General features: G+C 42.9%; 1 protein-coding gene, 1 long non-coding RNA gene and 3 other non-coding genes across 6 annotated transcripts in view; 4 read left to right on the forward strand and 1 right to left on the reverse strand.

Moving 5' to 3' along the window:
* LOC129649733 (uncharacterized) overlaps positions 1 to 26,267 on the forward strand; it is a 72,337-nt gene that overhangs the window by 13,631 nt on the left and 32,439 nt on the right. For both annotated transcript variants that reach the window (XR_008713230.1, XR_008713229.1), the window contains exon 2: positions 25,288 to 25,424. This is a non-coding gene — a long non-coding RNA (uncharacterized LOC129649733). The remainder of the gene's footprint in view (positions 1 to 25,287; positions 25,425 to 26,267) is intronic.
* LOC129651977 (U1 spliceosomal RNA) lies at positions 278 to 441 on the forward strand. Its single transcript, XR_008714465.1, has one exon. It is a non-coding gene; the product is annotated as a U1 spliceosomal RNA (small nuclear RNA).
* On the forward strand, positions 18,840 to 19,003 carry LOC129651980 (U1 spliceosomal RNA). Its single transcript, XR_008714467.1, has one exon. It is a non-coding gene; the product is annotated as a U1 spliceosomal RNA (small nuclear RNA).
* On the reverse strand, positions 21,179 to 21,866 carry LOC129649732 (DET1- and DDB1-associated protein 1-like). Its single transcript, XM_055577498.1, has one exon. It carries the CDS (start codon positions 21,750 to 21,752, stop codon positions 21,435 to 21,437), a length of 318 nt encoding a protein of 105 aa, XP_055433473.1. The 5' UTR covers positions 21,753 to 21,866; the 3' UTR covers positions 21,179 to 21,434.
* On the forward strand, positions 22,288 to 22,451 carry LOC129651979 (U1 spliceosomal RNA). The gene has a single exon (XR_008714466.1). It is a non-coding gene; the product is annotated as a U1 spliceosomal RNA (small nuclear RNA).

Here is a 26,267-nt window from a genome sequence, read left to right on the forward strand (position 1 = left end):
CACGAGGCCCGGGTACAGTCGGCGCTACGGAGTGATGTCAGTAAAGTGCGCGGAGTATGTAAATGAGCTCGGCGTCTGCTGGCCCTGTTCAGAATGTACTATGAAGCGTTTGTATTATTTTGCAAATATTGCGGTACTCGCAATGTGCTTGTCGGGCCTTATAGTTGGGAGAAGCCGTTATTTCGTAAGTGAGGGTGTAGAGTTTGCGGTGAAGAGTGACCGTAAGTGCGAAGTGTTTGGAACGTGAGGCTGAGGCGGCAGGCAGGGGGAGCACCTCATACTTACCTGGCAGGGGAGATACCATGATCACGAAGGTGGTTTTCCCAGGGCGAGGCTTATCCATTGCACTCCGGATGTGCTGACCCCTGCGATTTCCCCAAATGTGGGAAACTCGACTGCATAATTTGTGGTAGTGGGGGACTGCGTTCGCGCTTTCCCCTGTGTTATTTATGGTTAAAGGAAAGTTGCATAGTTTCTAATAGAGAAAAAATATAATGGTGTAGTTTGCTTACAACGTGGGGTTCTCGAAAAGTGCTGATGATGTGGCTCTCCGACTTTTTTCTTTTTTTTGGTTGTTTGTCTTTTTATCGTATTTATAAGTCGTATTTTTTTTTTTTTTTTTTTTGATAGTATTGTGTATGAGAGTTGGTGGCTTTGGTTTTATTTGTTGAGGTTTGGTGAGTTTTAATTTTCAGTGTTTATGGGACGAGTGTAGTTTTCTGTTTGAGAAGTGAGGTTTTTAGCCGGATTTTTCTTGCAACGGGTTCGGAGATTAAGGGGAGTCTTAAAAGCAGTGTTGAGGTGTATGGGTGACTAGTGTAGATCTCGGTACTCAGGAGAAGGCGATTGCACCCCACTCCAATACTCTTGCCTGGAAAATCCCATGGACGGAGGAGCCTGGTAGGCTGCAGTCTATGGGGTCGCGAAAAGTCGGACACGACTGAGCGATTTCCTTTCACTTTTCACTTTCATGCATTGGAGAAGGAAATGGCAACCCATTCCAGTGTTCTTGCCTGGAGAATCCCAGGGACGGGGTAGCCTGGTGGGCTGTCGTCTATGGGGTCACACAGAGTTGGACACGACTGAGATGACTTGGCAGCAGCAGGTATATTTTATGTTTTATGGCTTGAACTTTGATTTTTGCCCTTATTTTCAGAATATCGTGCTTAGTTGCTCAGTCTGTTTGACTCTTCGTGACCCTGTCAGGCTCTTTTGTCCATGAGATTTTCCAGCTGAGAATACAGGAATGCGTTGCCATTTTTTTTCCCCCAGAGGATCTTGCCCACCCAGGAATCGAACAAGGGTCTCCTGCATTGCAGGCGGATTCTTTACCAGCTGAGCTTTCAAAGTGGCTTGATGTATGTGGTATCAAGTGGCAGTGAAGTGAACGTTAATCTTGCTTCTTTTCTGATTTTTACCTCTGGTAGAAAAAGAAGATTAATGTTTATTTCTGACTGCTCTGTTGTTCTGTTAGGTCAGTTTGAAATCTGGATTTTTGAGGCTGTTGAAATATCCTCATAAGTAGCCATTTTTCTCTGCAGCACAGTCAAAATTTGGGACTTTTATACTGTTTTAGGGGGCTCTTCTGTTACTCCTTTCTACTTCAGAAAGTTAAATTGAGCAGATTCGTTTCTTCTTTATTACCTAAGGAATGCTGCATCTGGATTGAATGTGGGTATTTCTAAAGGTCCCCAACTAGTGTCTTTGAGAACCTGTTCTGTTGCTGAAAACTAGAATGTCTCTGCAGGCAACCGATTCCTGTATATGCTGCAGATTCACTGTATTTCATTTTCAGGATATGGTATATTCTGGTTCTGCCTAGTTTCTCGATGTAGCTATTTAGATTTCTAGTGACCTTCACACTTGTACTTACCTGTCTTGCAGAAGCAGTTCCTGCTGCTTCTCTCCTAGAACAGATCTTGTCCATCTGTATTTAGTCCCTTCCTGACCCTTAGCAGTGGGAGAGGGTAATTTACAGTGTCTCCAGGGTCCTGATACAAAAAAAATATGATTTCTCATTTGGCTTCTAAGTTTAAGTGCTCACCTGGTAATTAACAATAGTTACCTGAGTTCTGGAACCTTTGTTTGAAAGGGAACGTGAGAGACACAAAGTACATATATTTTGCAGCATGTTTTTAAAATTTGTTTCAAAATAACATATATTTCAAATAGTTCTTTTAGGTTTCTTATTTTTTAATATATTTTTATTATTTAAAATTTTTATTTATTTGGTTTTTGTTGTGGTGGGTCTTCATTGCTAAACTGGGGCTTTCTCTAGTTGCAGCGAGAGGGAGGGACTACTCTTCACTGCGGTGCCAGGGCTTCCCATTGGCGGATTCTTAGCCTCTGTACCACCAGGAAGTCCAGTCCTTTTAGGTTTCTAAACTAAGTTCTTCTGCTTCTTCCATTCTCCAGGTCCTGGTCAAAGGGAGACACTTTCCACTCTAAAAACAACTAAAATTTTATTCTTGTGACATTTATGAACCTCTTTGTTTCTAAACTAGTGTGCAGGATATTATTCTTCAATGCAGGGGTCCCCCCCCCTCCCTGTACCTACAGAAGGAGGTGATCAGTGAGCAAGCAAAGCTTCATTTGCCCGCTCCCTATTGCTCTCATTACCGCCTGAACCATCCCCACACAACCCCGCAATCCCCCAACCCCGGTCTGTGTAAAAATTTTCTTCCATGAAACCAGTCCCTGGTATCAGAAAGGTTCGGAACCTCTGCTTTAATGCATCCATTCTTTTTTTTTCAACTAGTACCGAGTGGCCAAAATGTGTTCTGATGTTATTATTACTTAATGCAATGCATTGTAACTGTGCAGTTGGACAAACTATTTCTTTTTTTTTTTTTTTTTGGGGGGGGAAAATCACTTTTTTTTTTAAATTTTATTTTATTTTTAAACTTTACATAACTGTATTAGTTTTGCCAAATATCAAAATGAATCTGCCACAGGTATACATGTGTTCCCCATCCTGAACCCTCCTCCCTCCTCCCTCCCCATTCCATCCCTCTGGGTCGTCCCAGTGCACCAGCCCCAAGCATCCAGTATCGTGCATCGAACCTGGACTGGCAGCTCATTTCATACATGATATTTTACATGTTTCAATGCCATTCTCCCAAATCTTCCCACCCTCTCCCTCTCCCACAGAGTCCATAAGACTGTTCTATACATCAGTGTCTCTTTTGCTGTCTCGTACACAGGGTTATTGTTACCATCTTTCTAAATTCCATATATATGCGTTAGTATACTGTATTGGTGTTTTTCTTTCTGGCTTACTTCACTCTATAATAGGCTCCAGTTTCATCCACCTCATTAGAACTGATTCAAATGTATTCTTTTTAATGGCTGAATAATACTCCATTGTGTATATGTACCATAGCTTTCTTATCCATTCATCTGCTGATGGACATCTAGGTTGCTTCCATGTCCTGGCTATTATAAACAGTGCTGCGATGAACATTGGGGTACTCGTGTCTCTTTCCCTTCTGGTTTCCTCAGTGTGTATGCCCAGCAGTGGGATTGCTGGATCATAAGGCAGGTCTATTTCTAGTTTTTTAAGGAATCTCCACACTGTTCTCCATAGTGGCTGTACTAGTTTGCATTCCCACCAACAGTGTAAGAGGGTTCCCTTTTCTCCACACCCTCTCCAGCATTTATTGCTTGTAGACTTTTGGATCGCAGCCATTCTGACTGGTGTGAAATGGTACCTCATATTTCTTTTTTTTTAATTAAACTTTTTATTTTGTATTATAGGATGGCCAGTTAACAATTTTTAAATTTTTATTTAATTTATTTTAGCTGTAATTTATTATAATTACAGTATAGTAGTGGTTTTTGCCATACATTGACATGAATCAGCCATGGGTGTACATGATGTGTCCCCCATCCTGAACCTCCCTCCCACCTCCCTCCTCATCCTATCCCTCAGGGTCATCCCAGTGCACCAGCCCCAAGCACCCTATCTCATGCATCGAACCTGGACTGGCGATCTGTTTCACATATGGTAATATACATGTTTCAATGCTATTTTTGACGTTGTCTATGTGGTAATATACATGTTTCAATGCTATTTTTGACGTTGTCTATGTTTGATAATGGTAAATAAAGATTTAGATCTCTTGCACCACCATTTCTTCTCTATTTTTCCTAATATAGTTTAAAACCCATTTGGTTAAATCAGTATTCAGTTTATATTATTCTTAGGCAAACATTATTCTCAACAGAGCGTTGTCATTGAATATCATTGTTCCCTTTAATTTTATTGTTCTTCTGGTTAGTTTTTTTTCCCTTCTGCTTTTTTTTTTTTCCTTCTTCTTTTTCTTTTCTGTTTTTGGCCATGCATCAAGGCATGCAGGATCTTAGTTCTGCCACCTGGGATTGAACCCATGTGCCCTGCAGTGGAAGCACAGAATCCTAACCACTGGACTGCAGCGGTGGTGGTGGGTTAGTCACTAAGTCGTGTCCAACTTTTGTGACCCCGTGGACTGTAGGCTCCTCTGTCCTGCCAGGCTCCTCTGTCCATGGGATTTTCCAGGCAAGAATACTGGAGTTGGTTGCCATTATAGCCTCTTGTTTTCCACAAGACCAATCATATCAAGTAATCTTATTAGTTTAAATGTTGTTTTGTTTTGTTTTTCCTGGATATCTATCTACTTCTGTTTTTCCTCTACCTAAACCCATTGTTCTTTCAGACTGCTGCATAGGTGAAATAGTTTAAATGGGTATCAAATTCTACTGGTTGGAATTAAAATTTTCTTCAAAGTGATTTCAAAGGCATCACTTTTTTGACTTATAACCTCTGGAAGCTATTGAGAAGAATTTCTGATTCTTTATACTACTTATGTGATATGTGTGACTGATCTTTTCATTCTTAGAAAAAATGAATTATCTCTTTATTTTCATTTTTCTGCAATTTCCTAATTTTGTGCCTTAGTGTATCTTACAGCCATTCATTGTATGGGGCACTTAATGAAAGCCCTTTCGATCTTTAGAAAGCCTTTCTTTTTTTTTTTTTTTTCCCCACTTAGAAAGCCTTTCTATGTTGGGAAGTTGTCTTGAATTTTTTCATCGGTGATTTCCTCCCCTTGGTTTATAATTTTTCAAAAACTTTCCATATTTGGATATTAGAACTCCTACAGTGGTCCTCTGATTAGGAAAAACCATAACTGTTTATATATATATATATTTTTATATATATATAAATAAATATATATTCATCTTTTTTGCTGAACCTGTGTATTCAGTTTTTATTTCTACAATCATATCTTTAGGACCTCTTTTTTCTTTTGTTCTAAGTTGCTGCTTTGTATAGCTTCTTTTTTCTATATTTTCTTTCCTCTGGCTGTGCTGGGTCTTTGTTGCTTTGCAGGGCTTTCTCTAGTTGTGAGCTGGGGCTGCTCTTCCTTGTGGTGCTCTGGTTTCTCATTGCAGTAGCTTCTCTTGTTGTGGAGCACAGGCTCTAGGGCACTCAGGCTTCCATAGTTGTGGCCCATGGGCTTTAGTTGCTCCAAGGCATGTGGAATCTTGCTGGACCAGGGATTGAACCTGTGTCCCCTGCAATGGCAGATGGATTGTTATCCACTGTGCCACTAATGAAGTCCTGTATAGCTTCTAATACATGTTTTTCAGATGCGAAGTCTTCTTTTATATCTCTGAAGATTTTAATGATTATATTTTATTTTCTTTTTAAGTTTTCTTCTTTCTGCATAGTCTGTCTCCGTCATATCGTCTTCCTTTGGTTGGTTGGCTGAGCTGCTGTTACAATTGTCTCATGTTAACAAATAGGGAGCTGGTTGGAAGCTCTGAGTGCCAAGGTGAGGTTGTATGGTCTCTCTGCTTCCCTGCAGAGTGATCTCCCTACACCTTTGTAGGGGACACCCATGTCGACATCTATGGGACTTTCTTCTAGGGTGTTTACATTCCTCAGAGGAACTCTTCAGTATTCTGGAAGGTAAAGACTTAGTTACCAGTGTTCTGCAAACCAAATGAAGGATGAGAGGGAGGAGGTGTCTGCATTCAGCCTTTGGAATGCATATGTACATCTTCTTTTCAGTAACTGTTTGAACTTTTACCTGAGTTTCAAGACTTCTCCAGAGAGCCTCAGGTGTACCTTCCTCCAGTATCACCACTCTGAATAGTGCCAGCATGAGCTGGTTATCCAGCAGCATGGGGAGAGAGGTCTGGCCATCTCTTCTGAAACAGCTTTCCATCAGCTTGGTTTCTTTTTATCTCCATTTCACCTTAAATCTGGAGTGTTTTGAGTATTGAGTATTCTGCAGTCTCAACTGGGTATTCTGCAGTATCAGTTGAATATTCTGTAGTATCAATTTGGTTAGTTTTCAGCTTTGTCCAGAACTGGCTTAAGAGTTGGGGGTTCCTGGTCTAGTGCAGTTATTTCTCATTTTTAATTGTCAAAAACATGTCGCTGTTGTGCCTTCTGTCCTCTCCATTCTTGAAAACTGTTGCCTTTTAAAAATTGCTTTTTGCAGTTTCCATGGGATTTTGGGAGAGAGTGAAATTTTATTCAATATACCATCTTTTCCTAGAACCCAGAATTATTTACAGTAGTGGAAAACTGAACCAGCTTAAATGTCCAGCAACAGAGGAATGACTGTATGAGTTACAGTCCAGTCATCAGATGGACTGTTATGAAGAAATTTTATGCTTTCTGTAAGCTTTTAATGACTGAAGTTAATGGGTAAAGCAATACACACAGTAGTTACATGTTGTATTATTTTGCTGTTGTTTTTTTTTTGGCTGAGCGGCTTGTTTAGTTCCCCAACCAGAGACGGAACCCAGGCCCTCTGAAGTGGAAGCACACAGTCTGAACCACCAGGGAATTCCCGTATTTCAACTCTTTTAAAAGAAACAAGAAAACCCCTGATCTGGAGGTATGCAGTCTAGTGGGTGAAGTAGCTCTGAATGCCAGGCAAGAAAAAGTGAGGCAGTAATATAGGCACAGGGCTTCCCTGGTGGTTCAGTGGTAAAGAACCCACCTTCAATGCAGGAGACGTGAGTTCGATCCTGGGTTGGAGAAGGAACTGGCAGCCCAGTCCAGTATTCTTGCCTGGGAAATCCCATGGACAAAGGAGCCTGGCAGACTACAGTTCATGGGGTTGCAAAAAAGCTGGACACGACTGAGTGACTGAACAACAATTTAGGCACGGACTAGACTGTGCTCAAGGTCACACAGAGGTATTATTGTGTCCTAAAATTGACTGACAGAAACCAGGCCAATCTCTCTTGCACCTCCCAAGTGATTTTACCAGGGTTATATTGCTGTTTAGTAGTTTTGGTGGCTGCTTTTCACCCTATTTATAATTAGTCCCGTTAGCTCCGTGGATGTAGAAGGCAATGAGAACCCACTCCAGTACTCTTGCCTGGAAAATCCCACGGACGGAGGAGCCTGGTAGGCTTCAGTCCATGGGGTCATGAAGAGTTGGACACGACTGAGCGACTTCACATTCACTTTTCGCTTTCATGCATTGGAGAAGGAGATGGCAACCCACTCCAGTGTTTTTGCCTGGAGAATCCCAGGGACGGCGGAGCCTGGTGGGCTGCCGTCTATGGGGTCGCACAGAGTCGGACACGACTGAAGCGACTTAGCAGCAGCAGCAGCAGCAGCTCTGTGGATAAGCGGGGATAAAGAAGCAGGCTCCAGTGATTTGAGGCAGTTATTGGCCCATAGCCTAATGTAAAAAACTTCACACAGGCAGAAAATAGACGCAAGTCTCAAAAGACATTTCCTCTGAGTTGTGGAGTTGTTTGTACTACTGGGTATAGATGTTTTCCTTTGTTCATGGGATCTCCCAGGCAAGAATTCTGGAGTGGGTAGCCATTTCCTTCTCCAGGGGATCTTTCCAACCCAGGGATCAAGCCCCGATCTCCTGCATTGCAGATATGGATTCTTTACCATCTGAGCCACCAGGGGAGCCCCTTAACTTTGCTAGATTATGAAAACAATCTGTGTGCTTTTATAATTCCCCCTTTAAAAAAAAAGAGAAAACATATCAGAACCTAAGTTGATCCGTGGGGTCGAAAAGAACGACTAAGCAACTGAACTGAACTGAACTTAAGGCTGATCGATTCAAAACTGTCATTTCAGACCTGAAACCAAAAAGCTCGTAGAAAATAACATAGGCAGAACACCCTTTGACATAAATCATAGTGATATTTTTAAGATCTGACTCTTAAGGCAAAAGAAACAAAAGCAAGCAAGAATAAACAAATGGGACCTAACTAAGCTTACAGACTTTTACACAGCAAAGGAAACCATTAACTGTTAAAACAGACAACCTAATGAGGAGAAAGTATTTACAAATAATGTGACTGATACGAGGTTAATATCCAAAATATATATAAGCAGCTCATATAACTCATATCGAAAAACAAACCCAATTTAAAAATGGGCAGAAGACCTGAATAGATATTTTTCTGAAGAAGATAACAGGCAAATGAATATTAGCTCAATGTTGCTAATCATCAGAGAAATGCAGATCAAAATCACAATGATTTTCACAGTTGTCAGAATGGTTATCATCAAAAAGACTATAAATAACAAATGTTGGGGAGAATGTGGAGAAAAGGGAACGCTTGGACACCTTTGATGAGAATGTAAATTGGTGCATCCACTGTGGAAAACAGTATAGAGGGTCCTCAAAACATTAAAAATAGAACTACTATATGATCCAGCAATTCCATTCCTCAGTATATATCCAAAGAAAATGAAAACACTAATTCAAAAAGATAGCATGCACCCCAATGTTCATAACAGCATTATTTACAGTAGCTAATATATAGAAGCAACTTAAGTGTTTATCAGCAGATGATGGATAAAGATTTATATATTTGTATCTATATAGATATAGATATATATGCACACAATGGAATATTAACGAATCATAAAAAAGACTGAAATTCTGCAATTTGCAACAACATGGATAGACCTAGAGTATACAATGCTAGTGAAGTAAGTCAAACGGAAAAAGACAAATACTCTGTGTTATCACTTATATATGGAATCTAGAAGATACAACAAACTAGTATATATAACAAAAAGGAAGCAGACTCACAGATACAGAGAAAAAACTGGTGGTTACCAGTGGGAGAGGGAAGGAGGGAGGGGCAAGATAGGTATAGATATGAGTACAAATTCATATATATAAAATAAATAAACAAGGATAAATTGTATGGCACAGGGGCAATATAGCCACTATTTTGTAATAATCTTTGTTGTTGTTGGGCTTCCCTGATAGCTCAGCTGGTAAAGAATCCGCCTGCAATGCAGGAGACCCCAGTTCCATTCCTGGGTCGGGAAGATCCCCTGGAGAGGGCAGAGGAGCCTGGCGGTCCACAGGGTCACAAAGACTTGGACACAAACTGAAGCGACTGAACATGCACGTACGCATCCTACTTTAAAAATCAAATGTGCTACTGTTTTAAAGGAGTTGTGCTACTTTACTTGGAGAAGTAAATCCAAGAACAATTATTTTGGGAAGTGAGAAATAAATGTGGATGGAGTAGAAAGTATAGGCAAGGTATGGTGATTACCAAGTTTATGTAGTAAAAAAGCCCAAGTCACACAGCTGTCTCTGTGAAGAGATCACAGAATTGCTTTCCCAGTTTGCAGCCCATCGCCTGACTCTTCCAAATGATAGTTTGTGGTAGCAGAGACTTTCTTTTGGTCATGGTCAATTGAAAGTCTAGTCCAGAAGATACTCTGCCATTCCCACTCCCAGCAGTGTTTAGTTACCAGTCACTCTCATTTGTCTGGAGTCTGCTCTTGGCTGTTTATACTGGAGAGATGGCAGGCCATTCAGTTAACCAGCAGCCCAGGCCGTGGGTGTGGCTGCCCTGTCTCTGCTGGGGCTGAGACGTAAAGGTATGAAATGATGATGTGGAAGCAAGCTGTAGAACAGGCCTAGTTGAATAGTTGTTGTTTGCTGTTTTGTTGCTAAGTCATGTCTAACTGTTTTTGCGACCCCAGGGACTGTAGCCCGCCAGGCTCCCCTGTCCATGAGATTTTCCAGGCAAGAATACTGGCGTGGGTTACCTTTTCCTTCTCCAGGGGTCTTTCCCAACCCAGGGATCGAACCCATGTCTCCTGCATTGGCAGGTGGATTCTTTACCACTGAGGCACCAGGGAGACATCTGGGAGGTGCGATCAGTTTTTGAAGAAAGAGCATGCAAGCTGAGAAATACAACAGGCAAGGACTGGGCTTTGCAGAATTGCTCCAATTAGGAAACAAGAGAGGAGAACAAACCTTCCTGAAAAAAGCTGGAGAAAGAGCAGAGGTGAGCACTTTCATAATCAGTAGGCAGTAGTGACCTTTGAAAAAAATGCAGTCATTTTCTGTTTTTGATGGAGTAGGGGGAAATGGCAAGAAACCAAGTACAATGTGTGTTGGCCACATTAATTTCTCATGGATGGAGTGAAGGCCAAGGTGATCAGTTTGAAGACTGCTTCAAATTAAACAATCAGTATATTTTGGAGACTCCCCTTGGTCCCAGGGCTTGAGAATACCTTCCTTTTTCTCACTGACCACATCACATTGAGAGGATCCTAATCTTTTGTTCTCCTAGGTTCTCTGATGCCAAAGAGACTGTAACTGTTTTGGAGGATTTTCCAGTTTTGCTCTGGGGAGATGAATATTCCCAGTTTTTCTAACCTGATGTTCTCCACAGGTTAGTAGACCCTAACTGTAATGAGGCTTTGACCCTTGAAAATGTGAGGGTCAGGAGCACCAACCCTCCATGCAGTCATAAATCTGTGTATAATTTATAGTTGGCCCTCTGTATCTGCAGTTCTTCTGTATCCACACCCTCAGGTCCTGTAGTACTGTGGTACTTATTTACGGAAAAAAATCTGCACATAAGTGAACCCCATGTTGATCAAGGGTCGGTTGTATATCAGTCTATAAACCACTGAGTATAGAGGTTAAGAGCATGAAGTCACTAGTTCTGCTACTGTTTAACTGAGTGGTTTTCGGTAAATTAGTTAACTGTCTTCTGCCTCATTTTCTTCATCTCTAAAGTGGACAATACTTGTGCCAACTGCCTATGGAAAGAAAAATGCAGTGTAAGCATTGTGAGTTAAATTTGTATTAGGGTCTTACTGAGGACTACAGCCAAGGAAACAGCTTCTCAGTAGCTCTGAGAAACTGCTCTCAAGAGGCAGAAGAGAGGCAAGTTTATGTATGATGTTTTTTGGTGGGGAATGCAGTCAAGTACGTGTCTTGGTAAAGGATTACTGTTAGTTTACAAAGAACAGATATCACAACTTAATGACTTCAGGGCTTTTCTCTGTATGGGAAGATAGCAGGAAGCTGGGTAACTATCTCAGGGCCTGTTTGCCCAAAGCACAGAGCATCCTCTTATTGTCTTAATTTCCTAGGTCAGGAGCACAGAGTGCTTCATCCTTTTATCGCCTTACTCTCCTCTGAGACACAGAGTGCACTGTTGGTCAGTGACTGCAGCAGGTTAATTCATCCTTGTCGAACTCACCGATGAGCAAAACACTCTTTGCTCTTTTTTGTTTGTACAACCTAAACAGTAATTGTTGAGCATTAAATGAGATAATATCTGTAAAGCCACAGAATGGTGTCTTAACATGTCGGAGCTCCCCTAAAAATGTGATGTTAAACCAATGAATTCTTAACTCTTAAGATCCAGGGAAGAAAAATTAGACAATAGTACTGCAGGGGGACTGTGGAATTGAAAAAAGTTTAATTTTCTTGATAAAGGACACTTGTATATGTTTGAAAGGAGAGGTGCTAAAGCCAGGTCAGCGGAAAGGGCTAAGATCATAGAGGATGGAATTGGGAGCGCATGTGGAATGAGGGGCTTCCAAGGTGGCGCTAGTGGTAAAGAACCCGCCTGCCAATGCAGGAGATATAAGAGATGCAGGTTTGATCCCTGGGTGGGGAAGATCCCCCTCGATCCCCTGGAGGAGGGCACGGCGACACCGAGATCTCATAGCCAGACATCGGTTCAGTAGATGATGTTGATGCTTTCACTTTGAGAAACACTGGTGGGAAAAGCATTCATTTGTACTTCTGAAATAAAGGAGAAGCTAAATTGTTTTCCTATAAAAAGAATGGGTGTGATTGGACTAGGATTGTGGTTCTCAATTCTGTAAAACCTTCAGTTCAGTTAAGTTCAGTTGCTCAGTCGTGTCCAACTCTTTGCGACCCCATGAATCGCAGCACGCCAGGCCTCCCTGTCCATCACCAACTCCCGGAGTTCACTCAGACTCATGTCCATCGAGTCAGTGATGCCACCCAGCCATCTCATCCTCTGTCGTCCCCTTCTCCTCCTGCCCCAATCCCTCCCAGCATCAGAGTCTTTTCCAATGAGTCAACTCTTCGCATGAGGTGGCCAAAGTACTGGAGTTTCAGCTTTAGCATCATTCCTTCCAAAGAACACCCAGGGCTGATCTCCTTTAGAATGGCCTGGTTGGATCTCCTTGCAGTCCAAGAGACTCTCAAGAGTCTTCTCCAACACCACAGTTCAAAAGCATCAATTCTTTGATGCTCAGCTTTCTTTATAGTCCAACTCTCACATCCATACATGACCACTGGAAAAACCATAGCCTTGACTAGATGGACCTTTGTTGGCAAAGTAATGTCTCTGCTTTTCAATATGCTATCTAGGTTGGTCATAACTTTTCTTTCCAAGGAGTAAGCGTCTTTTAATTTCATGGCTGCAGTCACCATCTGCAGTGATTTTGGAGCCCCCCAAAATAAAGTCTGACACTGTTCCCCCTGTTTCCCCATCTATTTCCCATGAAGTGATGGGAACAGATGCCGTGATCTTTGTTTTCTGAATGTTGAGCTTTAAGCCAACTTTTTCACTCTCCACTTTCACTTTCCTCAAGAGGCTTTTTAGTTCCTCTTCACTTTCTGCCATAACGGTAGTGTCATCTGTAAAACCTTAGGGTCCCTTTTTATAACAAATAGTAATATTTCCTTTACTGTTCATAGTATATTCATGGAAAATATGAATATTCAAGATGTTCCTCGAAAATGTAAGTTATGTAAGTTCTCCCACAATTGATGTAAATGTTCTGACTGTAATATAAAGGAGAAATAAAATATTATAATAAAGTGTTTTAATATGCAAATGCTTGGCCTGGCTCCCCAAGGAAACTGAAATGTCCCCACAAACTTTAAAAATCACCCCTTGAGAGCAGTGGCATAGTCACTGAGAAGCACTGGTTTAGGTGGAGGTTTAAAACATCAGGGTAGAGGGGACTGAAAAGATGTGTATAAGAAGAATGCCAAATAGCAGTGATGTGACTGCAGTTGGCATGAAATTGGGGTAGGAGGATCACAACTTCCTCCAGCAGTGCTGGGGAGAACAAGAGTAGGATCTAGGACCACATGCAGCAAGTGTGCTCTGCTGAAGCGGGAGGAAGATGAGGTGGCTGAAGGGCTAGTGGGTCACGTGGTATCTAGTCTGAAGAATCTAAGTGAACTGAAAGGTCAGACTCCCCTCTGTCAATAAGTAGTCAGGAGGCAAGAGAAACTTACCTTGGTTCAAAGCATAAAATGCTGGGAGAATAGAACAGCAACAGAACAGGTTTTATATATCTATATATAACGTAGCCAAACACAGAGATGAGGAGAAAGGAAAAATCCAGAGGGCAAAGGTAGAAATGGACTCCGTCTATTCCCTGAGGATACCGCCCATTCTCAGAGGATGATGGGGGATGTTAACAGAGCAGGGGCAGGAGATAAAGCCTGGGTGAGGCCTGCGCTCAGTGAGGGATCTGACTAGCTGTTTCCTCTTCATTCTGCATAAACTGATTCTGAGGAGAAGCTTAATCTCGAATCGTGCAGCATGAACACCAGAGTCCAAGCTCAAGCCCGTAGCCAAGATATTCTCGAGTCGGATGCCCGGCTCCTGTCCCTGGGCTGGTCTGAAGCGTTGGGAGCCGGGCAAGGATGAAGTAGACTGACGACTAAGAAACTCCTCCGCGTGGGAGTGCCCCATGGGACTCCACACTGGGAGATCCCGGAGACCTTCAGTTAGCCCGCCTTAGGACGAGGTGGGTTTCTGTCGGGAAAGGATCCCGGCGCGGCGAGTTGTTGGAGGAAGCGGCCGGCAGGGGGCGCGGGCCGCGAGGCGGTGGTGGTGTAGGTACACGGATGGCTCAGGGCGTTTGGAATGGCGTTCCCCGGAAATACGGGCTTATCTATTAATATAAAATATATGTTAACTAAAATATAACTCGAAAATATGTTTATTTGGATCGCTAAGATAAAGGCCATTTGGAGTCGTTTCAGGAGTGACCCAGACCTTATTATAGTGGTGTGTGCAGCAGCGGGTAGTGCCAAGGTCAGCCTCGGGGAAGATAACCAGGGTCAGGTGGTTTTCCCGGGGCGAGGCTCATCCATTGTACACCAGATGTGCTGACCCCAGCCAGTTCCCCAGATGTGGATAACTCGGTTGCATAATTTGTGGTAGTGAGGGACTGTGTTGGTGCTTTCCCCTGTCCTCTTGGTATTTTAAAGACAAATCGTTCAAGATGTTTTCTAAAAAAGGATCTAGTGGCTCGTCTCTAATGCTGAAGGGGTTATCACATAAGGTAGGTGGGTAGTGGTGAGTATGATACACGGACGTAGTGAAATAGAGATCTTAAATACTAAACCACTATGAAACGTTCTTCTGCCAAGTACAGGTTTTTGGGGTTTTGTCAGGATTATTTATTTAACTTCAGCTGTCTGAGCTTTAGGATCTGGGTTTACCTGAATGGTTTTGAACATTTTTAGTTTTGGAGTGTTACAATATTTCAATTTTTTTTAGGCTGGTTATATTTTGCAGTGATATACCATTTTGGGTGTATGGGGATAAGAAAAACATGTTATTAAAACTATTTTCAGTTATTTTAGCCTTTTATATGTGGTTACTAAAACTTGTAAAATTACATGTTGTTCACATTATATTCTGTTGGACATCATTTCTCCCTTATTTTGAAAAAGTCTCCAGGAGGTCTTGCTGTGTTACTTCTATAACATGCTTCCCCTTCCTGGAATGCCCTGCCTTCCCTCATCAGTCTTGGACATTCTGCTCTCTCTTGTTGCAGCTGCCTGGGATCCACCCAAACTGCCACAGAACCTAAGATGGACTTAAACATTACTCTCGGTACTGTAGGTACAGTGCTGCATAAGGCACTTCTTTTAAAATCAGAAGAAGAAAAAATGAATTTTTAGGTGGAAAAATGTATATAGCAATGTCATCTTTTTATATTAATACGTTTTTCATGGCAGAAGGGTCCACAAAGTCAAGGATTCTTTTTAAAAAGATTCTTTTTAAAAGTTGCCCAGTCATGTCTAACTCTTTGCCATCCCATGGACTGCAGCACCAGGCTTCCCTGTCCTTCACCAGCTCCCGGAACTTGCTCAAACTCATGTCTATTGAGTTGGCAGTGCCATCCAACCATCTCATCCTCTGTTGTCCCCTTCTTCTAGCCTCAGTCTTTCCCAGCATCAAGGTATTTTCCAGTGAGTCGGCTCTTTGCATCAGGTGGCCAGAGCAATGGAGCTTTGGCTTCTTCAGCATCTCGCTCCAATGAATACTCAGGGTTGATTTCCTTTAGGATTGATTGGTTTGATCTTGCAGTCCAAGGGACTCTCAAGAGTCTTCTCCAATACCACAGTTCAAAAGCATTAGTTCTTCGGTGCTCAGGCTTCTTTATGGTCCAACTCTCACAGCCATACATGACCACTGGAAAAACCATAGCTTTGACTATATGGACCTTTGTAGGCAAAGTAATGTCTCTGCTTTTAAATACACTGTCTATGTTTGTCATAGCTTTTCTTCCAAGGAGCAAGCGTCTTTTAATTTCATGGTCTATCATTGTTTCCCCATCTATTTGCCATTAAGGATGGGACCAGATAACATGATCTTTGTTTTTGGAATGTTGAGTTTTAAGCCAGTTTTTTTCACTTAACTGTATCATCTTCATCAAGAGGCTCTTTAGTTCCTATTTGATTCCTGACATTAGGGTGGTGTCATATCTGAGGTAGTTGATATTTCTCCTGGCAATCTTGATTCCAGCTTGAGTGAGCTTCATTCAGCCTGGCATTTCGAATTATGTACTCTGCATAGAAGTTAAATAAGCAGGGTGACAATATACAGCCTTGACATACTCCTTTTCCTATTTGGAACCAGTCTGTTGTTCCATGTCGAGTTCTAACTGTTGCTTCCTGACCTGCATATAGGTTTCTCAAGAGGCAGGTCAGGTGGTCTGGTGTTCCCATCTCTTTCAGAATTTTCCACAGTTTCTTGTGATCCACACAGTCAAAGGCTTTGGCATAGTCAATAAAGCAGAAATAGATGTTTTTCTGGAACTCTCTTGCTTTCTCGATGATCCAGCGGATGTTGGCAATTTGATCTCTGGTTCCTCTGCCTTTTCTAAAACCAGCTTGAACATCTGAAAGTTCACGGTTCACGTATTGCTGAAGCCTGGCTTGGAGAATTTTGAGCATTACTCGACTAGTGTGTGAGGTGAATGCAATTGTGCAGTAGTTTGAGCATTCTTTGGCATTGCCTTTCTTTGGGATTGGAATGAAAACTGACTTTATCCAGTCCTGTGGCCACTGCTGAGTTTTCCAAATTTGCTGGCATATTGAGTGCACTAATAATTATCATTGTTCTGAGAGGGTGAAATCAAGCACAGATACCTAAAATATGGTAGAGTCACAATTTGAACCTAAGTCTATCTGATGCTAAAGCCTGTGTTTAGAACTAAATACGGTGCCACATATTTCTTATAGTGGTTCCACCAGGACTTGGTCTTCTCATTATGAAGAAAAAAGAGTCTAACAATATTATTGAAAGTCTGCCACCTGTATTTTACAACCTGTTACACTGATATCATTTCAGTGCACTTCTTTTCAGTGCTTTTCCTTAAGGATATACATTTTTACAAAATTGCAGTCATGGTATACATACCATTTCATATCTTTTTCCCTCTTAACCTTTTGTCTTTCATGTTGTTCATTATAATATAATGTGTCTTTCATGTTCTTACTATTGTATGTTTAATACTCCATTTCCCTGCTGCTTTGATTCTAGGATTTGGGGGTGATTTTGATTTTTTGTAATTATATAATAAATACCGTGTGCATAGGGCACTGTCTTTCTCTTACTTTCTACAGTTAAATGACATTTACCATTCAAAATGTACGAACATACTTTGGGCAATAGATGTATATAATTAGGGTTAAAGTTTCCCTGAGCCATCAGGGAAACCCAATATTATAGTCATGTTTCAGAGTATGTAGGAAAAACACATTAATCCATTCTTGTGTGTTATACTAATATATGTTACTTTGCATTTTGATTCATTTCCTTTAAGCATCTTAAATGCTTTTCTGTATTTTCTTAATTACCTACAGGGGAAATTTTATCACTATTGTAATAATTAAAAATACCCTCCCAAAATACAAAACAAAGCACTTAAAAAATCATACAGACTTAGAGGAAAATAACTGCCAAGAGGTTGCAAAATATGCCACTCCCAACTGTGTCACTGTGGCATAAGGATTATTTTTAAGCCAGAAGCACTGAAAAACAGCAAATATGTAAGAAGAGTGGTCTGGCCTCCCTTTCTAACACAGGGGAAAGAAATATTTCAGAGAAGAGGGATAACGCCCAGAGATTTCTGCACAAACAGGTCTTGTTAAAATCATTATCTTTTTTAACCTCCCCATGTGTGCTACTTGCTTCTCCACAATTGTCTCTCTTTTGTTCAACTTAATATAAAAACATTTAGGTTTCCACTTCTTTGGGTCTTCATTTCCTTATGAGGGCTCTTGTGTCAGATAAACTTCAGTTAAATAAATTAGTATGGTTTGTCCTGTTAAATTGTGTATTCCAGTGTAATGTTCAGGCTGGGCCAGAGACTCTAATAGAATAGAGGTCAAGTTTTGCCTCCCGCGCACTACTAAACCCTTGACACTATAGTTGCTGCAGAGTTGTTTTGCCCAGAGCGCCTAGCTAACAAGGGTAGAAAGGAAAACACAGTGCCTTGTCAATTTTCGCTGTCTAAAAAGAACAGAGGAGCACTCGCTTTGTTACTCAATCCAGGCCAGATGCTGCTTGCCTTTGCGCTGAGAACTGCAAGACTTGAATCTTGTAGAAGTCGGATTTGTGACCCCAACGACACGGACGCCTGTCCAGGAGAGCAATGGCTTGGGTGGGGTGGCAAGGCTGGAGGTCGCATTTGACGCGCATTCTGTTCAGCTCTCACAGAAACCCTGTGAGGCAGGCATGCAGTAGTATTCCCACTTTACACTTTTGGGAAACGGTGATTGAGAGAGACTTGCGGGTATCACCTAGTTACAGAGTGGTGCAGCGATTCAGACTCAGCAACCAATCTTGCGACCCTCTTCCAGTGAGGGCCGCGCCCCCGCCGTGCCCTGCTCTGCCCTCCGCACGCTGCTCGGACTCCACCCCCGTAACGAAGCTCCACCGAATTTTGCGTCTGTCTTCGAAGACGAAGAATTGAAAAATCTCAGCTACACTTGGTCTTTGGGGTCGGGCGCCAGGCAGAGCTAGAACGAACTAGACGCTTGTCCAAAAGCAGTGACGTCAAATGACAAGTGACAAGAGGTGGGGATATGTAGATGAGGGGCGCGGTGGCTGCTGTCTCGATTTCATTTTTCGCCGGGTAGAAGTTCCCTGAACGTCCAAAGGATATATCTTGGTCACTATCATATAAATAATCCTTCAGTTTCCCATCGAAGGCCGAAAGAGCTTGGAATATAATTGACCATAACTCTTGTGTGTGCTGAGTTCGAGGGTGACGTCCTAGACAAAGCTTACAATTCATACTTACCTGGCAGGGGAGATACCATGATCACGAAGGTGGTTTTCCCAGGGCGAGGCTTATCCATTGCACTCTGGATGTGCTGACCCCTGCGATTTCCCCAAATGTGGGAAACTCGACTGCATAATTTGTGGTAGTGGGGGACTGCGTTCGCGCTTTCCCCTGGCATGATTTGTGTAAGGAAAGACATAGGTCTTTATTTTGCAGCTTTGATGTATTTTTCCATTTTTAATAGTCATCTTGGGGTTTGTGGAAAACCTGGTTTGGACTTTTTTGTGCCTCAGCTGGTAAAGGATTTGCTTGTAATGCGGAGACCTCTTGGAAAAGGGACAGGTTCCTCCACTCCAACTCTGGCTTGGAGAATTCCATGGACTATAAAGTCGCAAAAAGTTGGACACGACTGAGCGATCTTCACTTCACTTAGAAGCAAGGCGGCAGCCGACTTCTGGTATCAAGTGAGGAATATTATGTGGAGAGACAAATCTGCTGGGCTAATCCATGCACTTTCAAAGAGTTGAATTCAACTTTTCGTGTGGCTCTGCTGGTAAAGAATCTGCCAGCAATGCTGAAGACCTGGGTTCAATTTTTGGACTGGGAAGATCCTCTGGAGCAGCGAAAAGGCTACCCACTCCTGTATTCTGGCCTGGAGTATTCCATCGACTGTATAGCTCTTGAGGGTCACAGAATCAAACACAATTGAATGAGTTTTTAAAAAATGGTTTAAAAGTAAACCTTCACTATTTTAAGAATGAAATGGGCTGTTTTCATTATTCTGTGGGAAAGACTGTAGGAGGCTATTTCTATACATTTTGGCTTTATGGTCCTTTTTTTGTGTTTTCAAAACCAGTAATTTTTCATCTGCTGACATCAACCTTCCATCCACCACCTTTTATTTTTTCCAGATGAGAAAGCTCCTTTTATTGGGGTGGAAATGGTGCACCAAACTAGTCCCTGATAAAAATACTTAGATCTTCAAGATATGGAGATGATACCTAACTATAATGATCAAAATCATCACATGGATCACAGCCTTGTGTAAATCAGTGAAGCTATGAGCCATGCTCTGGAGGGCCACACAAGATGGCCAGGTCATGGTGGAAAGTTATGACAAAACGTGGTGCAGTGGGGAAAGGAATGGCAAACTCCTTCAGCCTTCTTGCTGAACCCCATGAACAGTATGAAAAGGCAAAAAGATAGGACACTGAAAGATGAACTCCCCAGGTTGGTAGGTGTCCAATATGCTACTGGGGAAGAGTGGAGAAATAGCTCCAGAAGGAATGAAAAGGCTAAGCCACGAAATTAAAAGACACACTCCTTGGAAGAAAAGTTGTGACAAACCTATACAGCGTATTTAAGACCAGAGACATCACTTTGCTGACAAAGTTATGTATAGTCAAAGCTATGGGTTTTCCAGTAGTCATGTATGGATGGATGTGAGAGTTGGACCATAAAGAAAGCTGAGTGCTGAAAAATTGATGCTTTCAGACTGTGGTGCTGGAGAAGACTCTTGAGACAGCAAAGAGATCAAACCAGTGGATACGAAAGGAAATCAGCTCTGAGGATTCATTGGAAGGACTGATGGTGAAGCTGAAGCTCCAGTCCTTTGGCCACCTGATGCAAAGAGCTGACTCATTAGAAAAGACCCTGATGCTGGGAAAGATTGAAGGCGGGAAGAGAAGGGGACGACAGAGGATGAGATGGTTGGGTGGCATCACCGACTTAATGGACGTGAGTTTGAGCAATTTTTGGGAGAGAGTGAAGGACGGGGAGGCCTGGCATCTGCAGTCCATGGAGTTGGTGCCTTAGCAACTGAACAAGATTGGGAAGAGCTGACTTCTCCCACTTATTCAAGCTCAGAGCAAGGTCTGGGCAGAGTACGTCCCCGCGGAACTTGTGACAAGGCGAAGTGTTTAAGACCCGGACCAGCAGATGGGAACCAAGAGAAGAGCCCCCACTCATGAGGACCAGCTGCAGCAGAGCCCCGAATCTAGACCCTCGGAGAGAGGCTCCAGTTTTCCAGAAGACTAGGGGGCAAGAGGGAGAAGGCAATGGCAACCCCCTCCAGTACTCTTGCCTGGAAAATCTCATGGACAGAGGGGCCTGGTGGGCTGCAGTCCATGGGGTCGCTAGGAGTCGGACTCGACTGAGCGACTTCACTTTATTTGTTCCCTTTCATGCATTGGAGAAGGAAATGGCAACCCACTCCAGTGTTCTTTCCTGGAGAATCCCAGGGACGGGGGAGCCTGGTGGGCTGCTGTCTATGGGGTTGCACAGAGTCGGACACGACTGAAGAGACTTAGCAGCAGCAGCAGCAGGGGGCGAGAGGAGGGGGAACTGAAGGAGGAGGCAGCGAGTAACAATTTATTTGTTAAAAAAAAAAAAAAAAAAAAAAACAACACCTACCAACATCACACTAGTGGGTCTAACATCCCCTTAAATCATAAGTTGGTAAATTTACAACATCAACAAAAACACAAGGAAAATAAATACATTGGCTTTATCATATTGGAAGTGGTGTGAACGGTGGGACGTGGGCAGGCCGGCGGGCAGGCGAGGAGTAGACAGCACAGGAGGCGTCTGAGTGGGGCCGTGAGTCTCAAGGGTCCTCGTCCCAGTCGTCCCAGTCCTGGCTGTAGATCCGTGGGATCTTGCACGGGGACGCCCAGCTCTCAGCCTCGAGGTTCACTTGCTCCTGGTCTTTCTTCTCGGCGGCATTCTTTTTGTCCCGTTGCTGTTGTAGGTAGCGCAAAAGAATGTTTATTTTTTCTGTCACAATTATCTGTTCAGACGGGTACTCCTGAGGGGGCAGGTAGACTGGTGGACGTCGGTTCGAGGCTTTGCTTAGACAATTGGCATGGAAGCTACTAAAATTGCTTTTGTTGTAGACAGGCAGCCCTTTCAAGAAATCAGCCATCTTCTGTTTCCTCCGTCTCTGTCACCGTCGTCGCTGTTGTTGCTGCTGCCACCACAGCTGCCTTCTTAGCTGCCTGCTTCCTCTTATAAAGAGGGCCGTTGATTACATTAGGCGCACCTGGATAATTCGGACTATTCCCGCCCCACCCGGCCTCAAAGCTAATCGCATCCCTACAATCTGTTCTGTCACAAAGGTGGGTCACATTCCTGGCCCCGGGGATTAGGCCCCGGGCGCCTCCGTGTTTGTCAGTCAGCCTATCACGAGGCCCGGGTACAGTCGGCGCTACGGAGTGATGTCAGTAAAGTGCGCGGAGTATGTAAATGAGCTCGGCGTCTGCTGGCCCTGTTCAGAATGTACTATGAAGCGTTTGTATTATTTTGCAAATATTGCGGTACTCGCAATGTGCTTGTCGGGCCTTATAGTTGGGAGAAGCCGTTATTTCGTAAGTGAGGGTGTAGAGTTTGCGGTGAAGAGTGACCGTAAGTGCGAAGTGTTTGGAACGTGAGGCTGAGGCGGCAGGCAGGGGGAGCACCTCATACTTACCTGGCAGGGGAGATACCATGATCACGAAGGTGGTTTTCCCAGGGCGAGGCTTATCCATTGCACTCCGGATGTGCTGACCCCTGCGATTTCCCCAAATGTGGGAAACTCGACTGCATAATTTGTGGTAGTGGGGGACTGCGTTCGCGCTTTCCCCTGACAGTTTATTAGGTTTAAAATAAAAGACAATGAAGTTTATGCTTGGGTGTTAGGTTTTAGTTAAACTTGTGAGTTTGAACCTATATGGTTGGGATTAAGCATTAGACAGAAGGCATCTATATAATTGAGATTAAACATGAGATAGAAAAAAGGCATTGATAGCTACCTACCGGTATTCTTGCCCGGGGGAAAAAAGCAGGAATGGTGGAATGTGGTAGGCTGTTTCTGGGGTCGCACCGCGTAGGATGCGATTGAAGTAATCTAGCAGCAGAGGATACGGGGTACAGTGATTCCATTTCTCGGGCGAGAATATAGCAGTGGGGTAGAATTTATTATTTTGGGGGGGATTTTCAAATCCCTATATTCTGTATTGCAGGTGGATTCTTTACCAACTGAGCTATTGAAGGAAGCTCAAGAATACCCAAGTGGGTAGTCTATTTTTTCTCTAGCGGATCTTTCCAATCCAGGAATACCAACCAGGGTGTACCGGCATTGGGGGCGGATTCTTTCATCTGAGCTACTAGGGCAAGTCGAAATCCGTTTAGTTATTGGGTTCAGTTTAGTCGCTGAGTCGTGTCCGATTCTTTGCGACCCCGTGAATTGCAGCACGCCAGGCCTCCCTGTCCATCACCAACTTTATTCAGACTCACGTCCATCGAGTCGGTGATGCCATCCAGCCATCTCATCCTCTGTCGTCCCCTTCTCTTCCTGTTTCCAATCCCTCCCAGCCTTCGAGTTTTTTCCAATGAGTCAGCTCTTTGCATGAGGTAGCCGAAGTATTGGAGTTTCAGCTTTAGCATCAGTCCTTAACAAAGAACACCCAGGACTGATCTCCTTTAGAATGGACTGGTTGGATCTCCTTGCAGTCCAAGGGACTCTCAAGAGTCTTCTCTTGAGTCTTATTGGGTTAGTCGGCCAAATTTACAGTACTGAAGTTTTCGTTTAGCTGCAGTTTTCAGGGGGAATTACCGATTAAGTAGTTGCAGGAGCTGGTTGGTTAAAAATATGCTTTAGTAATGTTCAGAACCGTTTTAAATGCTATTACTCCACAATGGTATTTTTTAAAAAAGAATCTCTGAGGGTGACTGGAAAAGAATTCTAAAAGGAAGTAAACTGAAAAGTACACAGGAAGTGGAAGTTAGCATATACATGATTAACAGTCGACGCTTAATTTTTGCAGCTTTAGGAACAAGCAGGTCTGGAGATTTGCATATTTTATGTCAAAATGTCATATATTGGTGTAAATGCAATTAAATAAAAAAAATTTTAAAGGTCTACGTTAAAATCACTTTTAAAATAATTATTTTTGCCAGCACTGGGTCTTAGTTACTGCTGGAGGTTTTTCTCTAGTTGGGGAAATGGGGGCCACTTGTTGCAGTGGGCAGGTTTCTCGTAGAGTATGGGCTCAGTAGTTGTTGCCCAGGGACCTAGTTGCCCCACAGCATGTGGGATCTTCCCAGACCAGGGATCCAACTGGGATTCTGTGCATTGATAGGTGGATTCTTGACCACTGAACCATTAGGGATGTTCTGAAATGACTATTATTTAAAGAACAAAGCAAGAATTAAGTATTGATGAAGATCTGGGAAAATTGGGACCCTTTTTCACTGCTGGTGGTAATGTGAAATGGTGCAGTCACCATTCTAGTGTGCATAGGTTCTAGTGTGCATAACAGCAGCTAACAACTATAGAGAGTTCCTTGGTTCCAGGCAGAGTTCTAAGCACTTTACAGAGTACTCCCATTTATAGATGAGGAAATTGAGGCCCATGAAAGGTTAAATAATTTCTTCAAGGTCACACAGGGAAGTGACACAGCCAGGTTGAGAACTTCAGAGTCTGAACTATGAACCCAATCCACAGACTGTTTACCCTCTACATACATGACTGCATTTGTATACTGTTTGTTCTTTTTCGGACCAGAGTTATTGTGGTGCAGAATTTTTTAAATACTTATTTGTATTTATTTTGGCTGCACCGGGTCTTAGTTGCAACATGCGGGATCTTCCGGTCTTGGCATGTGAGATCTAGTTCTCCTACCAGGGATTAAACCTGGGCACCCTGCATTGGGAATGCCAAGTCTTAGCCACTTGACCCCCAAGGAAGTCCCCTAACTTTTCAAAGTGAATGCCCTCCTGGGAATTCCTGGTAGTCCAGCAGTTAGGACTTCCCACTTTCAAGGGTTCGAGTTCAATCCGTGGTCCGGGAAATAGGATCCCATAAGCCTCAAGGCCAAAACAAAACAAAACACACACTCAAAAGTTAATACTCTAATGATGGTCTTGATGATGGAATAAATGTGTATTTCTAATTCTACTTCTTGGTATCATCACTTTTTTACTCCCTACTGCTGCTGCTAAGTCGCTTCACTTGTGTCTGACTCTGTGTGACCCCATAGACTGCAGCCCACCAGGCTCCCCCATCCCTGGGATTCTCAAGGCAGGAACACTGGAGTGGGTTGCCATTACCGTCTCCGTTTTCACTCCCAGGAATTGACAAAAATATTGAGTTCTTCAATTTCAACAGTAACAATGAGAATAAAATTAATCTTTTAGAATTTATTTTTATTTATTTAATTTTGGCCATGCCTCAAGGTATGCAGGATTTTAGTTCCCTGACCAGAGATCAAACCCAGATTCCCTGCTTCAGGAGCTCGGGGTCTTAACTGCCGGACTGTCAGAGAAATCCCTAATCTTGGAGAATTTCCATAATTGTCCCTCAATCCTATTCATTATAAATGAAAATGGACAAGAAGTGAAAGAAATGTGAAAGAATCGAGCCTTTTTCCTTGCGTTTCTGGTTCAGTTAGAAATAAGTATGTTGCTTTCTTTTGAAACAGGATGTCTCGGGCTGTTCACCTTCCAGTCCCCTGTCCTGTTCAGCTTGGTTCCTTAAGAAATGACTCCTTGGAAGCACAGCTTCATGAGTATGTCAAACAGGGGAACTATGTGAAAGTGAAGAAGATTCTTAAGAAAGGTAGGCATCATATTAAAATAGCGCATGCAACTTGATTCACATTACTGAATAGCATTGGAAGGAAAACCAGGTATATCATAAGACTATGAATTCTTGGGGGAATTGGAAGTTAAATTTAGAGATGAGCTGTTCTCTATCATTGCAGTTGGATTGCTCAACAGAGGTCATAAATCGCTGGAGGCTGTTATGTTTTGTTTTGTGCTAAGAAACCGTGAAGTCTTCCATTCTTTAAGCCCCTAAAGGTTTCGCCTCAGGCCCCAGCCACCCACTTTAGATTCTGCCTGTTTCTCTTTTCTCCGTCAAATCTACCCCATCTACTAAGTCTTCTGAGGGCTGTGGTGGAGTGAGAAGGCCAGTTTTCGTGGCTCTCTTCTTCCTTGCTCCTTAGAGGCACTTGATACTTTTGTTTTCAAGGTGTTTTTGTTTGTTTTGCTTTATAATTGGTGTATAATGGCTTTACAGTGTTGATAGTTTCTGCTGTGTACAACAATGTGAATCAGCTATGAGTAAACATATATTCCTTCCCTCTTGAGCCTCCTTCCCACCCCCAACCCCATCCTACGCCTCCAGGTCATCACAGTGCGCAGAGCTGAGCTCCCTGTGTTGCAGAGCTATCCTCCCACTAGTATTTTACGCATGGTAGTGTATATATGCGGAGAAGGCGATGGCACCCCACTCCAGTACTCTCGCCTGGAAAATCCCATGGACGGAGGAGCCTGGTAGGCTGCAGCCCATGGGGTCGTGAAGAGTCGGACACGACTGAGCGACTTCCTTTTCACTTTTCACTTTCATGCATTGGAGAAGGAAATGGCAACCCACTCCAGCATTCTTGCCTGGAGAATT

This window comes from Bubalus kerabau, chromosome 4 (genome assembly GCF_029407905.1).
Source record: "Bubalus kerabau isolate K-KA32 ecotype Philippines breed swamp buffalo chromosome 4, PCC_UOA_SB_1v2, whole genome shotgun sequence".
Classification (NCBI taxonomy): domain Eukaryota; kingdom Metazoa; phylum Chordata; class Mammalia; order Artiodactyla; family Bovidae; genus Bubalus; species Bubalus kerabau.

Coding starts and splice junctions, on each gene's coding strand:
- LOC129649732 (XM_055577498.1), bottom strand. CDS start 21,752: ATGGCTGATTTCTTGAAAGGGCTGCCTGTCTACAACAAAAGCAATTTT.